The sequence below is a fragment of the Neofelis nebulosa genome, chromosome 13 (genome assembly GCF_028018385.1).
Source record: "Neofelis nebulosa isolate mNeoNeb1 chromosome 13, mNeoNeb1.pri, whole genome shotgun sequence".
NCBI lineage: Eukaryota > Metazoa > Chordata > Mammalia > Carnivora > Felidae > Neofelis > Neofelis nebulosa.
The window spans coordinates 50,567,420-50,581,314 of record NC_080794.1 but is presented as its reverse complement, the minus strand read 5'-3'; the positions used below and the strand labels follow the sequence as shown (position 1 = coordinate 50,581,314).

At 34.9% G+C, this 13,895-nt stretch overlaps 1 protein-coding gene across 13 annotated transcripts in view; it reads left to right on the top strand.

Moving 5' to 3' along the window:
* The window catches only part of PTPN20 (protein tyrosine phosphatase non-receptor type 20), a 121,269-nt gene extending 114,074 nt beyond the window's left edge, over positions 1-7,195 (top strand). For 11 of the 13 annotated variants that reach the window (XM_058696957.1, XM_058696956.1, XM_058696959.1 and 8 more), the window contains 2 exons: positions 3,250-3,312; positions 4,174-7,195. In XM_058696957.1, the coding sequence (XP_058552940.1) occupies positions 3,250-3,312; positions 4,174-4,239 (129 nt within the window). In that variant the 3' untranslated portion in view covers positions 4,240-7,195. The remainder of the gene's footprint in view (positions 1-3,249; positions 3,313-4,173) is intronic. The other 2 variants (XR_009252381.1, XR_009252380.1) reach the window with 2 other exon arrangements.
* The last annotated feature ends 6,700 nt before the right edge of the window (positions 7,196-13,895 follow it).

Sequence of the window (13,895 nt, the reverse complement as noted above, 5' to 3'; positions counted from 1 at the left end):
ATTAGATTTATCCTATTTCATTTTCTTTGGAGCAATTGTAAATGGTGTTGTGTTTTTATGATCAGCTTCTACATGTTCATAGTTTATATGTAGAAATGTGATTGATTTTTGTGTTTTCATCTTGTATGCTCTGATTTTATTGAACTCACTATTTCTAAGAGGTTTTTTTTGTTCTATTTTGTTCTGTATTTAGATTCCTTGGGATTTTCTACATAAGCAATCATTCTAGTTGCCAATTGGGACACATTTATCTCTTCTTTTCCTATCTGTATGCCTCTTATTTCTTTCTCTGGCCTAATTCAGCTATCTAGAACTTTAAGTATTGGGTTGAATACAGGTGGTAAGAACAAACATTTTTAGGGGCAAAGTAAATTAAAATGATTCATTTTGTGAAAGACCCTGTGAAGAGAATGATAAGCTACAGACATAGAGAAACTGTTTGCAAATCACATATCTAACAAACATACCTAAATATCCATTTAGAATATATAAAGCATACTCAAAACTTTAATAGTAAAGAACAAAAAAACAAAACAAAAAAAGCAACCCAGTTAGAAAGTGGGTAAAAGACATGAACAAACATTTCACCAAAGAGGATAAAAAGATGACAAATTACCATGTAAATAGATTTTGGGCTTCATTAGCTTTTAGGGAAATGAAATTAAAACCATGATGAAATATCACTAGGCATGTATCAGAAAGACTAATATAAAAAAAATAGTGATACCTCCAAATGCTGGTGAAGAGTTGAAGACACTGGATTAATTATTTGTTGTTTGTTGTTTGTGGGGATGTAAAATGGTATACCCATTCTAGAAAATAGTTTTATAATTTCTTTAAAACAAAAGCAAAACTAAACTAAACTTACTATACAGTATCAGCAGTAGCACTCTTAGGTGTTTATCCCAGAGAAATGAAAACTTACAAGTACTCAAAAGCCTGTATGTAAATGTTCATAGCAGATTTATTAATAATAAACAAAAACTGGAATCAACCTAGATGTCCTTCAGTAAGCTGATGATTAAACAAACTGGTATATATCCATTTCATTTATTTTTTTAATGGAATACTATTAAGAGATAAAAAGGAGTGAACTGTTGATATACAGTAAAACCTTGGATTACGAGTAACTTGTCCTGCAAGTGTTCCACAAGATGAGCAAACATTTATAATTAATTTTAACTTGATAAATGAGTGATATCTTGCAATAAGAATAATACGTGACACTGAATGTTACATGATCATAACTGAGCCAATGATTCCTCTCTTTCTCTCTCTCACTGTGAGATTTTGGGTGATTGTCTCCCATGCTCGGATGCTTGGTCTCAGGCCACAGTGTTTGACAGAAATTGGTGATTTTTCAGAATGTTGGAAGGTACCCACAACTGGCAACCCACAACGGTGTATTTTTTGCCACTTAAAGCACCTATGGACAGTCCTTTGCTTTTCCATACAAGAGTAAGCTTAGGAATGCTTTGCTTCATTCTAGGTCAGGCTGCCTGCAGATATAGACCCTTTTCTCTGCTGCCTTACTGCCAGTTACATTAAATACAGTATATGACAAGAGTTTATTAATACTATACTGTAGTCACCATCTGTTAGTGACAATGAAAATCATCCTACACAATAACCCTCCTCTCTCTTGTCTCCCTTACACCAGCCACAAAGGTTTTCAAAGGTAAATGCAGGCTAATTTGTTTATTTTTCTTTATATTTTGTATTTCCTTTATTATTTTATGTGATAATACAGTACTGTAATCATTTTTATATGAATATTTTTGGGTCGTGGAACAAATCATCTGAGTTTCCATTATTTCTTATGGGGCAATTCACCTTGATATACAAGTGCTTTGGATTACAAGCATGTTTCCAGAATGACTTATGCTCGCAAACCAAGGTTTTACTGTACACAATTTATAAGGATCTCAAGGCAACTATACTGAATGAAAAAAAAACCTAAAAAAGTTAGGTATTACATGATTCCATTCATACAATCCTCTTGAAATAACAAAACAGTAGAGATGGATAACAGATGACTGGTTGCCAAGAGTTAGGGACTGGGTTGGGTGAGTAGTTCTAATGGATAACATGAGAAAGTCTTATGGTGGAACAGTTATGTATCTGGATTATGGTTGCAGTTATCTGAGTCTTCACATGTGATAACATTGCACAAAATCACACACACACACGTACACAAATTCACAAATGATTGCAGATAAAACTTGCAAAATCTGAATAATGATCAAAATATGATTCATGGATCATACCAATGTCAATTTCCTGGCTTTGATATTATACTATAATTATGTAGGATGGCATAATGGGGGAAATTGGGTTTAGGGTACGTAGGATTTCCATGTATATTTTTGCAACCTATTGTACATCTATAATTATTTCAATATACAAATTTTTAAAGGTTCAATTAAAATTTTAAATTATTATAAAAACAAAAAGTTATAAAAATCAAGGAATGGTTACATTTTCTCTGATTTTTATATAATTTGGGGTTATAGTTAACAAACCTTAAAATTTCATGTGTCTGTGTGGTCTTGCTGGACATGACTGGGTCCTCAGCACCACTTGTGACTCTCCAGGCAAGTTCAGCAACACTTGAGCTGGTCTAGGCCTGTTCCACTGGTGATCCTCCTTGATGCTGCACCACTGTCAGATTGCCATAAAAGTCTCTAAACACTTACTACCAGTTTATGGACTCATCTCATTGTGGATTAGTAACAGCCCCTTGCAGACCTGCACCAGCTCAGTGACCACGCTGGGTAAGCTGGTCTCCATGCACAGGTGCAGAATCTGGTATTGGGCCAACTGTTGTTCAGGGTCTCCATTTGAGTTGAGAGGGCTCTTTAGATGAGAAACAGCTGTGTTACTAATGTGGCCAGAAAAAGTCTTCTATGCTCAGACTTTTCCAGAATTACAGTCCTGCTTTAAGATTTCCCTTTGGAGAACAGAAAAGTAGACACAGGGGCAAATTTGTTGTTATTTCTTTTGGAGAGCATTTCTTATTATAAATGATTGCTTCCTGCTTTTTCCTGGAAACCTTTTAAACTAAAGTCTTCCTTATCCATTAGACTAGCTTAAAAATAGTGCCTTTTCTTACAGTTGAAAACGAGACCTTTCTGGTTATATCTTGACATCTTTTTTACTGGAAAGAATTATGGAGTACTTATTTGGCAATCTGTGGGTTTGTATTTTCCCCCATGTGAATAATACAAAATCACTGTCATCCTGTTGCAGTTCAACATCAAGAATATAGTGGCCCAAATGAGAGAACAGCGTTATGGCATGATTCAAACAAAGGTAAGCCCTCACCACATAAATTCTAATAAAAAGAATAAAGAATATAAAGATTAACATGTTTAGCATGTTACAATTTGTAAATCTCTTCTACCTACATGATGTCATTGAATTCTCACTGTTTGAGGTAGACCTTATTTTTTCTCTGATATTACTGATGAAGTACTTCACATTCAGAGTAATGAAGTCTGTTCTGTGAGGTCATTCATATGGCACATGGGGGAGCCAGGAGGGAAACAGTTCTCCTGACACCCAAACACATGACGTGTCCATAATGCCATGTTATTTAAGTAGCATATCTGAAGTTATTTATAAGTTTCTGGATAGCAGCTGGGAGATATTTACTTGTCACTAAATTATCAAAGTCATTGGTCTGTCATAAAAAGATAGCGTTTATGTTACAGACCAGTTATTAATCATTGGGAAGGAGAATCGAGAGAAAGCCTGGATGATGAAAACAAGCAGGTACACCTAAATCTTTAGGTTGACCTGTTTTTAAGCCAATGCTGAATGATAGATGAAGCATTTTATGTGAACTAAGGTTGCCTGAGAGACCTGAGGCTACACCTAAAAAAATTTTAAGCATAGGTTTATCCAGGGCAATATAAGGAGATTGAGATTGGGGGTCAGTTTCCCCTGTGTTCAGTTAAGCCTTGAGTTAACTAACTCTAGACCAAGCACTATAGTATGATCATTTTTCTTATTGATATTTAAAAAATATATACATAAAGAAGTTCTTGGTTAGATGTTTGCTCTTTTTGGGAACTTACCTTTATGGTTGAAAATTACAACTATGTTCTCTGAAAGTGGATATTGGTATTCAATTACTTAACATTCTGTTGTTTTTCATATATATGTATATAGGAGCAGTATTGCTTTTGTTATAAAGTTGTGCTTGAAGTTCTTCAGAAGATTCTGACTTTCGATTAAGAAAGACTTCCGTTGCCTCACACTTGAAATTACCAATGGCCTGGAGTCTCCTCATAAAGAACATGTTCCAGCTGTCCTGAAGGGCTTTGCTTAGGCGTACAATGTACTTTCTTGGTGTATCATTTGACTGTCTTTCTGACAACTCCCGGAAGGCAGCATCATTTGGTTTGCGGTGAACAGTGTTTACCCATTAATCTTACTTAGGTAATATAAAAATATCTTCCCACATTTTCCAATGAAACAGAAGTTGCATAAAACAATTGCAGCCTAATTGGTTGAAGGGATTACAGAGCCAATAAAGGACTTAAACTATATTCATTAAGATTTTATTTGGACAGGCAGCTAAAGGGAGCTGAGGATTTCCAGGACCTTATAAAGCCCCTATTCTGGGAGAACATGGGGCCAGTAAAGGCAAGATCACATCATGACCTCTTGGAGGCATTTTCAAGACAGATACTTAACTCATGTGTTTTAGCTAGAGCATGTACTTTTAGCTGGTATTTTAATAACTCAGTTCGCTAATTAGGATGGATTAACTTTTTACACAAATTGGATTTCATTTTCCTATAGTTTCTATAGGACCCCAGGGACCTCAGAGGACAAGCTGCCTTTCTAGAGCAGCTGCACAAGGACCTGTCAGTCTGGGAAGTATTTCATGGGTGGGCAGAGCTCCTCTGCTCCATCACATGAACACACTGGTGAACAGGCCAAAACTAAAATAGATGTTTATATAGAAAGTCCAAGAGGAAATTTTTGCCCAGCTTGAGTTCTTTCCTATCCCACCCTAACACTTAACATATTACTCAGTCTGCTTTGTCAAAAGCACGTATTACATTTTACTTGCCTCTTACTCTTTGCCCTTTAGCTAATCAATAAACTTTGATATAAGCATTATTACATAATTCTGTGTATCTCTCTCTTACGCCAGATATATTTCTTAAACTAAGATCTATGATAGTTTTGTTTTTTTTTTAAGAGTTCCATTAAATCATTTCTTTCCATTACTGCCCCACCTCTGCTGTAACATTTAAAAGTTGGCTTTGGGAACCAGGTTTTGGAAAACCAAATTCATAGCTGTGAGAATGAAAATTTTCATGTTCTCTTTTTGAAAAGATGTGGCCATTATTACATCCATCTTATTATAGGACTTTGCCTCATATAATTACAGTGATATTTTGGTCAAGGAATTTTAGTGACCATTTTTACCTGATTATAAGCTATGAAGCAAATGATACATGTTTTTGTACAGTGTGATTCAATGGAGATCAGAATATTTCATGTATTATACTGAGAAAATTTCTAATATTAATCTGTAAATCTTTAATTTTTAAGAGGCTTACTTTGTTCCCTTGGCTGAATGCATATTTGGATTTGTTGAATTATCTTGATAATTTTCATTTTAACAATAATTATATGCCAGAAATATATTTTATATTAAATCAAATTGATGATTCTACCTATTTACATTGTTCATATAAATAATCTATGCTAAACATTAATTTCATTTTGATGATTGGCCTTTAATATTTGTATCCCTCATTTTATTTTCTCTCTGTTATTGTAAAATAATAGATATGACGTACAGCAGTATTCCTGAGAAGGATTCTATGCTGTTACTTAAATGAAAAGACTTACTATGAATTGCCTGACGTATTTTTATTATCTAGGCCTTGAAATGTTCTTGTAAAGAAAAATGCCACAATTCTTGATGGTAAGCATATTTCTTCTTTAATGTGTGCCTCATATTTTTATAGCTGGACTAATTTTTAGTTTTTCAGGGAAATTAAATAAGTAAACATGGAAATACTGATTGCATTTGTTTTATTTCATTTTTGGAAAGTGAATTCCAAATTGAAAATGTTTGACTAATTGAAATACTAAGTTTCATACCAACAGTAAATCAGTCTTTGCCTAGACTATGAATACGAAACTCCCATTGACACCTTTGTGAGTGTATGAACACTTATGGAGAGGAACTTTTAAAACATTTAAATAAAAGCATATATGCATTTATTAACTTTCAACTTTAAATACATATTTTTAAAGATGCATGTCCTCGATGGACTGACATGTTGGACCAAATCTTTTCAGAAATAAACACTGTAGGTTTTATTCTCCTATAAGTCTTGGTAATTTATTTTTCCTTGGGCTTTTCGCCCCTAAGATATCTAAAACATTATTGAATTTTCAATTAACTTTGCATTTACTACTCAGAGGTCATTTCAGTGATTTATTCTTACTGAAAAATCTTAAATGAAAACACCTTAACTCTAAAACAAAAAAGTTTCCTTTCCTACTTATTTTTTCTTAATACCTGGGAAGAATTAATTTTCTTTATATGTTGTCTTGAGATTTAAGTAATTGAACTGGAAGATTTGGAAAGTATCCATTAAGTAAAAACAGGTTAGTGGTATTCAGTGGGGATGATGGATTGCTCAATGGAGTGCTCAATTTGTCTACAGCTATAATCAAAAGGAAGTAAGTAATGACCTCATCATGTAACAATTTGAATTAGAAGGGATCTTAAAACATGCCTAATGTAACTATCATATCTGAAACTTGAATGTGATAAAGAACATTTTTTAGAAACTAATAGCAACATCATATTGGGAGGTGAAAAAATAGAGCCTTCCCATTAGGAAAACAGTAACTCCTGTTAGCACTATAGTATTTGTCAAGAGTTATCTAGCCAATACAGAAAGACTACAAAAAGGAATAAATGGTATATAAATACTGGAAAGTTAGAACAAAGCGATCTTTTGTTTGTATATTTGCTCACATAGAAATAATAGACTGAACTAAAATACAGTATTAGAAAAATCATTATGAAGTCTGGATACAAGATAACTGTGTAAAAATTTCTTTTTCTACATCAGGGGTCATCGGATGATGGCTTGAAGGCCAAATCTGACATGTTGCCTGTTTTTGTAAATAAAGTTTTATGCCCATTTGTTTACATATTGTCTATGGCTGCTTTTGTGCTGTAGTGACAATGGCCAAGTTAGTAGTGGCAGAGATCATATGGCCCATAAATCCTAAAAATATTTACCATCTGGCCCTTTAAAGGAAAAGTCTGCCACCCTCTGTATCTTCAATAGGAAAAATACCTCTGAGCAACAAGGATATGTAAAATGTATAAAATACTTAAGATTTAACTTACCAAGAACTTGACCAGTTGATGCTCTCGCTCTCAACGAGTAGTAAATACATGAAAAGAATCAAGATAGTTTTGAAAAAGAAAAGTTAATTGTGGGGAAGAGAGAGCGTTTGCCTTAGTAATAATCAAAGTATCATCTAAAGTCACAGTTAAAACAATGTGATTCTGGCTCAGGGATACATGCATGGATCAGTGGAACAACATAGTCAAGAAAGAGACTCAACAGACTCATATATTTGTGAATTTATTATATACTAATGGTAGCATTTCAAATCCAGAGCATCAAAATTTAGGAAGCAAAAACTGATAGAAGTGATAAAATTGGAAAGATAGATGAGTCCACAATTGTATTTGGAGATTCCACCATTCCCCTCTTAGTAATTGATAGAATAAATAGAAAAATCCGTAAGGATATAAAAGATGTGAATAACACTACCAACCAGTTTGACCTAACTGACATTCGTATAACACTGCACCAAAATACAGTAGAATACACATTTTTTTCAAGTGTATGTGGGACATTCACCAAAAGCGATTATATTTTGGCTTATAAAATAAGCCTCAATATAATTCCTAGGAAAGGAGCTTTATAGGTATGTTTATGGAATTAGCTACAAATCAATAACAAAGATATTTCAAAAGCTTCAAAATAGTTGAAAATTAAATAGTGTACTTCTTTTTTTATATATTTATTTTGAGAGAGAGAGAGAGCGAGCGTGAGCAGGGAGAGGCAGGGAGACAGAGAATCCCAAGCAGACTCCATGTTGTCAGCACAGAGCAGGGCTTGATCCCACGAATTGTGATCTCAATCTCAGATCATGAGCTGAGCTGAAATCAAGAGACAAATGCTTAACTGACTAAGCTATACAGGCACCCCAACAATTTACTTCTAAATAACATATGGGTCAAATAAAAAAAGAACCTCAAGAGAAGTTAGAAAATATTTTGAAGTGAAAATAAAAACATAACATGGGATGCAGTGACAAAAGTTTTGGAGAAAGCCATGTGCTTAGTTTGTACAGTGTTGAATTTATTATGCTGACCGCCAAGTGGCTCTACAAGTCTGGGATGAAGACCTAGATCTGGAGGAATCTTTGCCTTAAAGATGCTGTTTGAAGGCATGGGAATGGCTCCCCCAAAGAAAGTGAGACAGAGGCCAACGGCAGAGTCCTAGAGAATTGCCGCAGACTACGAGTACAGAGTTCTCTCTTGTCCAGCAAGAGAGCGGACATAGAATTGAATATGAGAGAGGCTAATGTCCAGGAGGAGACAAGAGCCCTGAACAGGGATTTCATCTCCATATTTATTGAGCTCACAAGATATTACCCATGTGGTGAATGTGAAGAAAACAAGATCTTGCACACGTGAACGTGGAGAAAACAATCGGTCAGTAATCATTAACTTGTGTATGTAGGAAGCAAAGGGTCTGGGGGACAAGTGGTGTTTGTGATCCAAAGTATAATAGTATATTGGCATCAGATGGAAAGTAATTTCTTGCAGGTGATATAACAAGTTACTCGTAATCCCGTTTCAATATCTTGCTAGCTAACCTTGGGCGCTATCGCCCCGTGGTGGTGGCTTTCCATCCTAAGCTTTTTCTAACCCATTTATGTAAGTAGAACCTGTTTCCCCACAGGGAATGTCAACATTCATTCCTATCTAGATTGCCCTCATGGCCCAGCCTAAAAGCCACCTCTTTTATGAAGCCTCCTAATACTCCTCTCTCCTTCATCAGTACTTCTCAAACTCTGTGGTGAAGAACCCATTTTATTTACAAACAGATGGACCCCAAAATACCCATCAGATATTTATTGGAAATTGTGGTGAGCTAATTTGAGGACAGTAGCTGAAATTGGATGATCGCCTCAAAAGTGAATAAGTGCAAGGAGCACTTGGTAAAACCTAAAGGAGTTGGAGCAATCCAGCTTTTATCTACTGTAAAAGCTGATAAGCTAAGACTCCTTTCCAGAACCAAGTTCCATACTGAGGAGAAACTGTAGAATCAACATTTAGCAAAACAGGGATAATAGGAATGAAGAAAAGAGAAGGTCTATATAAAAGTGAATGAAGAGGGGGGCGCCTGGGTGGCTCAGTCGGTTAAGCGTCCGACTTCGGCTCAGGTCACGATCTCGCGGTCCGCGAGTTCAAGCCCCGCGTCGGGCTCTGGGCTGATGGCTCAGAGCCTGGAGCCTGCTTCCGATTCTGTGTCTCCCTCTCTCTCTGCCCCTCCCCCGTTCATGCTCTGTCTCTCTCTGTCTCAAAAGTGAATAAACATTAAAAAAAAATTTTTTTTTTAAATAAAAAAAAAAGTGAATGAAGGGAACAGAGGCAGAAAACTTCAGAAGGTGAGCTCAATGAAGTTAACAGATCTATATGAACAAACCACTTCTAAGTTCAGGAAATTTAAATTCACATGAAAATGAACAATAGGAAAGTATCATGATTAAATCCCACACAAGTTAATTTAAGGGGAAAAACAATGCTAGAGGACTTAATAGCATCCCTAAAGACAATGAAGAAACACCAGAAAGACCTGGTAAAAAAACAGATCAAAACTATAACCTAATATTTAACTTAATGAGCTTAAAGACATTAGGAAAATTACATTGGACACACAAATAACAAAAATCAGAATGAGAAAAATTCAAAGTGGTATGACAAATCGAGAATTAGAAACAAAAGTTGAAAAAATTAGAACTAAAACACAATAAATGTACTAAATGTGTACTCAGAACACAAACACAATAACTGATGCCTTGAGAAAAATAGGTTTCCAAGGAGGAACATTTTCAAAACAAAGTGAAGAAAGGAAACAACTTTGAGAGCATGACTTATCAATGATGGGCAAAGAAGACTACCATGTAGATAATGAAACTTTTATTTATTTTTTAAATGTTTATTTTTGAGAAAGAGAGGGAGAGGGAGAGAGAGAGAGAGAGAGAGAGAGAGAGAGAGAGAGAAAACAAATGGGGTAAGGTCACCCTGAGATAATGACCTGAGCCGAAGTTGGATGCTTAACCGACTGAACCACCGAGGCACCCTTAGAAGTTTTAAAGAAGAAAGCCAAAGAAAGGGTACAGAGCAGACACAATAAACTATAATTTAAGAAAATATTCCTGAAGTAAAAAATATTTAAAATTACATACTGGAATACCACAGTGTATACCTGAAAATACCAAATGAGCTTGACCAATACCAAGAAATGTTTTAGTAAAATTAGTTTGAAGAAAAGTTTGAAGTTTGAAGAAAAGGAAAAAATCTTTTGGGCATCTATGCAGGAAGAATAAGAGGAAAATAAAATTAGATTACTATCAGTCTTTTTGACAATAACATTTTATGACAGGAAAAATAGAATAATATATTTAAGATTTTCAAGGAAAAAATATATGCCTTAATTTATTTATTTATTTATTTATTTTATGCCTTAATTTATAAAAGGTGCATATTGATGTCAACGTGGGAGAAAAATTGTTTCCGAGTGTCCTTTCTGGGGAAGCTACTAAAGAACACTTTAAATAACAAAAATACTTAGTCATTGACATAATGATATTATATACATATTCTAATTATATATATATAATATTTTTTATATATTTAATGCTTATAAATGTGTGGATATATGTTTTTTTAATATAAAAGAGTTAAAAGGGAGAAATTATAGTATGCAATGGCTATACTACCTAACAAGTAGATATAATCTTTTAAAAATGGGAGAGAATACAATAGTGTAGGTATAGTATAGGCAAAAAATGTTTAACTGTTTTTGGTAACAATTGGTAGAGTTGTATTGAATTGCTATTTTGAGACTATTGTAATATTGGGTAAAGTAAATGAGTAATTATAGAATATTTGATTTCATCCATCCTTTGTGTCCTTGTGAATGAGAACTCTCAATGTGAAAGAAAAAAGGTACAAGTGTAATACAGAAGTTAAGGAAAAACCCTATAGTTCACACTTAGAAATGACAATATGAACTAGATAGTATTCATATGATTGACAAATAGATAGATAATAGATGATAGAGATGATAGATAGAAACTCTGTCACTTAAATGGCCAACAAACAGTGACCAACCAGTAAAAATGAGCATCACTAGTGCCCAGATTTTGGTTTCTAAACCTTATAGGAATGAGAGTGACATAAAGACATTACCAGACACAACAAAACTGAGAGTTGTCCTCAAGCACTATTTCCTAAAGGAAATTCTAAAAGTGAAAATGGCAGAAGATGATCTCAGATTAGGAGGACCTGGGTGGCTCAGTCGGTTGAGCATTTGACTCTTGATTTTGGCTCAGATTATGATCCCAGGGTCAGAGGATCAAATCCTGCATCAGGCTCTGCATTGACCATAGAACCTGATTAAGATTCTCTCTCTCTCCCTCTGCCCCTCTCCCCAACTCACGTGCTTGCTTGCTGTCTCTCAAAAATTAAAAAAAAAAAAAATCTCAGATTAATGATGGAATTAAGACCAGAGAATGGGTTAAATTTTTTGTTGGATTTAGAGTACACATAAAATGAATTAAAATACATTATAACACTAGCATATTGTTCAGAAATGACATAAATTTAAAATGTTCTAAGGTCCTTGCATTATTCAGGAGAAGGGTAAATTTACAAGTTAATGTTAGGTTTTGATAACTTTAAAAAGGCTTTTTTATAATTTCTATTATAGCTACTAAAAGAATAGGAAAAGAGTATATAATCTCCAAACTAAGAGAAAGTAACAATGGGCAAAACAGAAAAAAAGAAAGGAAGGAAGGAGGGAAGGAGAGAGAGAGGAAGGAAGGAAAGAAGGAAGGAAGGAAGGGAGGGAGGATGGGAGGGAGGGATAAAAGGAAAGAAACCTAGAGGGTGGTGCAAATAAAAAGCATACAAAAGAATAGCTTGAAGCACAAAGATATCAGTTATTACAATAAATTTTAAGTGGGTCAAATGCTTAAGGTAAATGAAAAATATCAAGAGACAAATCTAAAACACAAGAATGCAAAGTGATTGAATATAAAAGGGTGTAATAAAAGATGCCAACACTAGCCAAAAGGAAGTTGGTGTAGTGTATTGCTTTTAGACAACATGGAATCCAGGCAAAAGGTATGACTAGAGAGGTTCACTGGAAGTGTATTGACCATTCTAAATTTGCATACATCTAATAACAGAATCTTAAAATATATAAAGCATATATATAAAACAAAGCATATATATATATATATATAAGTTGAAAATGATAAAGAATACAAATAATAGTTGAGGATTTTAACCAATCTCTCTTAGTAATTAATAGAACAAGTAGACAAAAATTATTTAAGCTATAGAGAGAAGATAGCCCTCCAGATGCCTAAGAGAGAGGCCTCAGAAGAAATCAACCCTACCAGCACCTTGTTCTTGGACTTTTAGCCTCTAGAATTGTAAGAAAACAGATGTCTGATGTTTAAGCCAAAAAAAAAAATCAGATTATAGAAGAACATGAAGTAACCAGCTGACCGAAGAACATATATAGAACACTGCACCCAACTACTGCAGAATATAGATTTTTTCAAGCACTTGTGACACATATAATACGCCCCCACCAAAAATGACCATACCCTGGAACATAAAGTAAGGTCCAATTTATTCCAAAATCCATATTGAAATCGTATGCATTTTCTAAGCCAAATGCAATTATGCTAGAAAGTAACAGAATGATAACTGGAAAGCCCCATATACTTGAAACTTAAGAAATGTATTTCTAAATAATAGGACAAAAGAATATTCATAATCAAAATTAAAATAACTTAAACAAATTTTTTTAATGTTTATTTATTTTTGAGAGAGAGAGAGAGAGAGAGAGAGAGACAGAGTGTGAGCAGGGGAGAGGCAGAGAGAGAGAGGGAGACAGAATCTGAAGCAGGCTCCAGGCTCTGCTCTGTCAGCACAGAGCCTGATGTGGGCCTCGAACTCAGACTATGAGATCATGACCTGAGCCAAAGTCGGACGCTTAACCAACTGTGCCACCCAGGCGCCCTGAAATAACTTTTAAACTGATAATGAAAATATTACATTTAGAAACTTCTGTAAGACAGCTAAAGCAGTATTTAAAGGGGAATTTGTAGCCTTAATACATATATAGAAAAGAAATCAGGGGCGCCTGGATGGCTCAGTCGGTTAAGCGGCCGACTTCGGCTCAGGTCATGATCTTGTGGTCTGTGAGCTCAAGCCCTGCATCAGGCTCTGTGCTGACAGCTCAGAGCCTGGAGCCTGCAGCCTGCTTCAGATTCTGTGTCTCCCTCTCTCTGCCCCTACCCTGCTCATGCTCTGTCTCTCTCTGTCTCAAAAATTAAAAAAAATTTAAAAAAAGAAAAGGAATCATTATTTGTAACAGGAAAGATATGAAAGCAACCTACATGTTATGTTCATCAATGGATGAATGAATAGAGATGTGATAGACACAGGCATGCGTGTGCACGCGCGCGTGCGCACACACACACACACACACACACCAATACTATACAGCCATAAAAAGCGA